General features: G+C 34.8%; 1 protein-coding gene across 1 annotated transcript; it reads left to right on the top strand.

Annotated features, from left to right (window-relative positions):
• Window positions 1-650: 650 nt before the first annotated feature.
• Window positions 651-2376, top strand: LOC145061450 (gibberellin 2-beta-dioxygenase 1-like). Its single transcript, XM_079008925.1, has 3 exons — window positions 651-1169; window positions 1262-1616; window positions 1973-2376. The coding sequence occupies exons 1-3, from the start codon at window positions 763-765 to the stop codon at window positions 2222-2224; spliced, it is 1014 nt and encodes a 337-aa protein (XP_078865051.1). The 5' UTR covers window positions 651-762; the 3' UTR covers window positions 2225-2376.
• Window positions 2377-2587: the final 211 nt, after the last annotated feature.

Below are 2587 nucleotides of genomic sequence, written 5' to 3'. Positions count from 1 at the left end.
AATTGTTAAGATATGGATCCTTGACCTCTCTGATGCAACGATACTTATGGATGATGGGTTCTTGATGACGTTTGTTTACCATATTTGGGTTTTTTACGTCATTTTTATCGTCATTTTATAACAAACTTCATAAATGTATCTTACTGAGAATAGCTTATTTGTTATCGACCGGACTTTCGAACTTATTTTTGCGTCAGCTTCTTTGAATTCTCGCTTCAATAAATATAACTGTGAGTTTACAAACAAAAACACATTAAATGTATTTTCATATGAAAGAAAAAACGATCTGTTTAAGATCTCGTTGTTTGAAAAAGAAAGATCACCAATTATATTAGATTTATTAGAATCTTGAAATAATATTCGAAAGGTCAAGACTTTGGAGAAACTTGTAGGCATAAAGTTTGAACATGAAAATGACTATTTAGGAAAATATGATATGACAATTATTTTTTATGGTGGTTTGGCATACACATGGATTTTGACCATGCATGCTTTTATTAAAAGAAAATTTCCTCATGCCTTATTATTCAATTATTTGTATCATAAACCCACGAAGTCAATTTTGACTTTCTTTCTCTCTCCTAGAAACACCGCAGCAATGACTAAATCCTGTGTGGCCTTTTTTCTTATATATATACATTCTCTTTTCGCTTCATTCTTCATCGTTTCTTCACATTCTTGAATTCATTTTTCAATTCGAAAGAGACCCATTTCGTTTCGCTTTCAAAGGTTTGATCTTGTTAAAGCTCGTAACTTGTAATCATGGTGGCTCTATCAAAACCTTCGATCGAACAGTTCTTCATGAAACCTTCTAAACCAAACACAAACCCGTTGATCTTTCCAACGATTCCTCTCATTGACCTCTCGAAACCTGAATCAAAACAACATCTTGTTAAAGCTTGCCAAGATTTTGGATTCTTTAAGGTCGTTAACCATGGAGTTCCCACCAAGTTCATCAAAAAACTCGAGTCAGAAGCTCTCAAGTTCTTCTCTTCTCCTCTTTCTACCAAAGAAAAAGCAGGCCCACCCGACCCGTTTGGTTATGGGAACAAAAGGATTGGTAGAAACGGGGATGTGGGTTGGGTCGAATATCTTCTTCTCAACGCGAAACCCGAATCGGATTACCAAAGATATCTCTCTGTTTTCGAAGAAAACCCAGAGATTTTCCAGTAAGAACTATACATCCATGACAAAAAGTTGAATCCTTTTTCAATGAAAAACCCGTGACTTTATTAATAATTAATCTGTTTGTTGTTTCTAGGGGCGTTGTTAATGATTACGTGACAGCAGTGAAGAAGATGGCGTGTGAAATTCTTGAGTTATTAGCGGATGAGATGAAACTCCAGCCACGAAATGTGTTCAGCAAGCTGCTAATGGATGAACAGAGCGACTCTGTTTTCCGGGTAAACCACTATCCGCCATGCCCGGAGTTTCAAGAAAACGAAAGAAACGGAAGGAAATTAGTGGGTTTCGGAGAACACACAGACCCACAAATCATATCGGTTTTAAGATCCAACAACACTTCTGGACTCGAAATCTCATTGCGAGATGGAAGTTGGATGTCTGTTCCTGCTGATTCTGATTCCTTCTTCATCAATGTTGGCGACTCTTTACAGGTACTTAACAATCATATACTTCAACTCGACAAACATTAAACTCATCATTGGCTTATTTCATACTTGTACAATCCAAAAAGAATGTACAAGTTTCAATGCATAAGTGGTCAAATGAATCTGTGTAGATTCGCCATCAGCATTGCCGTCTTTCCTTCCTTGGTCATAATCAATCTTTTTCAAAGTCCAACAAGTCGCTATCATCTTTCTTTAAGATAATATAAACTATAAAGTAGTACTTAGTTAATCAAAAAGAATCTCTTTGATCAGTTTGTTAGATTTCAAAACGTTTTTCTTTAATGGGTTATTCAATTATCGTTCCTTTGATGATAAAAATGTTTGCTTTTGTGTACATATAGGTAATGACCAATGGAAGATTCAAGAGTGTAAAGCATAGGGTGGTGGCAAACAGTACAAAGAGTAGGGTGTCAATGATCTATTTTGGAGGACCACCATTGAGCGAGAAGATAGCACCATTGCCATCACTTATACAAGGAGAGGAAGACAGTTTGTACAAAGAGTTCACTTGGTTCGAGTACAAAAAATCAGCATTTAATACAAGATTGGCGGATAATAGACTTGGTCTCTTTGAAAAAATCACAGCAACTTAGGGTTTTTAGCATCGTCTTCTTTGTTTTTCTATGTGTATGTGACATCTCACACGTTAACATTTGTGCATATTTTCTTCTTGCTTGTCTAAATTACTTCATGTAACGACTTTTCCTTTGTTAATTAATGGAACCGATAACAAAATCCTTGTTTACTTTCTTTCTTTTTTCTTTTTCGGGTTAAAAGATGGCATTTATGGTTGTCAATGTTGATGAAATCTTGTTTAACAATAAATATTAAGTACTATATATATATATATATATATATATATATATATATATATATATATATATATATATATATTCACTATCGTTTCCCCACATTTCTTTATATTACTAGGTCGGGTTGTCATGCACCGAATGTAG

The sequence above is a fragment of the Lactuca serriola genome, chromosome 7, assembly GCF_051521515.1.
Source record: "Lactuca serriola cultivar US96UC23 chromosome 7, Lser_US96UC23_V15, whole genome shotgun sequence".
Lineage (NCBI taxonomy): Eukaryota > Viridiplantae > Streptophyta > Magnoliopsida > Asterales > Asteraceae > Lactuca > Lactuca serriola.
This window is presented reverse-complemented; position numbering and strand designations above follow the sequence as displayed.

What these genes read in the sequence shown, in the direction of transcription:
- LOC145061450 (XM_079008925.1), top strand. Translation starts at nt 763, where the DNA reads ATGGTGGCTCTATCAAAACCTTCGATCGAACAGTTCTTCATGAAACCT. An exon ending in GAAAACCCAGAGATTTTCCA is followed by an intron (nt 1,170 to 1,261) that starts GTAAGAACTATA and finishes TGTTGTTTCTAG; the next exon opens with GGGCGTTGTTAATGATTACG. An exon ending in ATGTTGGCGACTCTTTACAG is followed by an intron (nt 1,617 to 1,972) that starts GTACTTAACAAT and finishes GTGTACATATAG; the next exon opens with GTAATGACCAATGGAAGATT.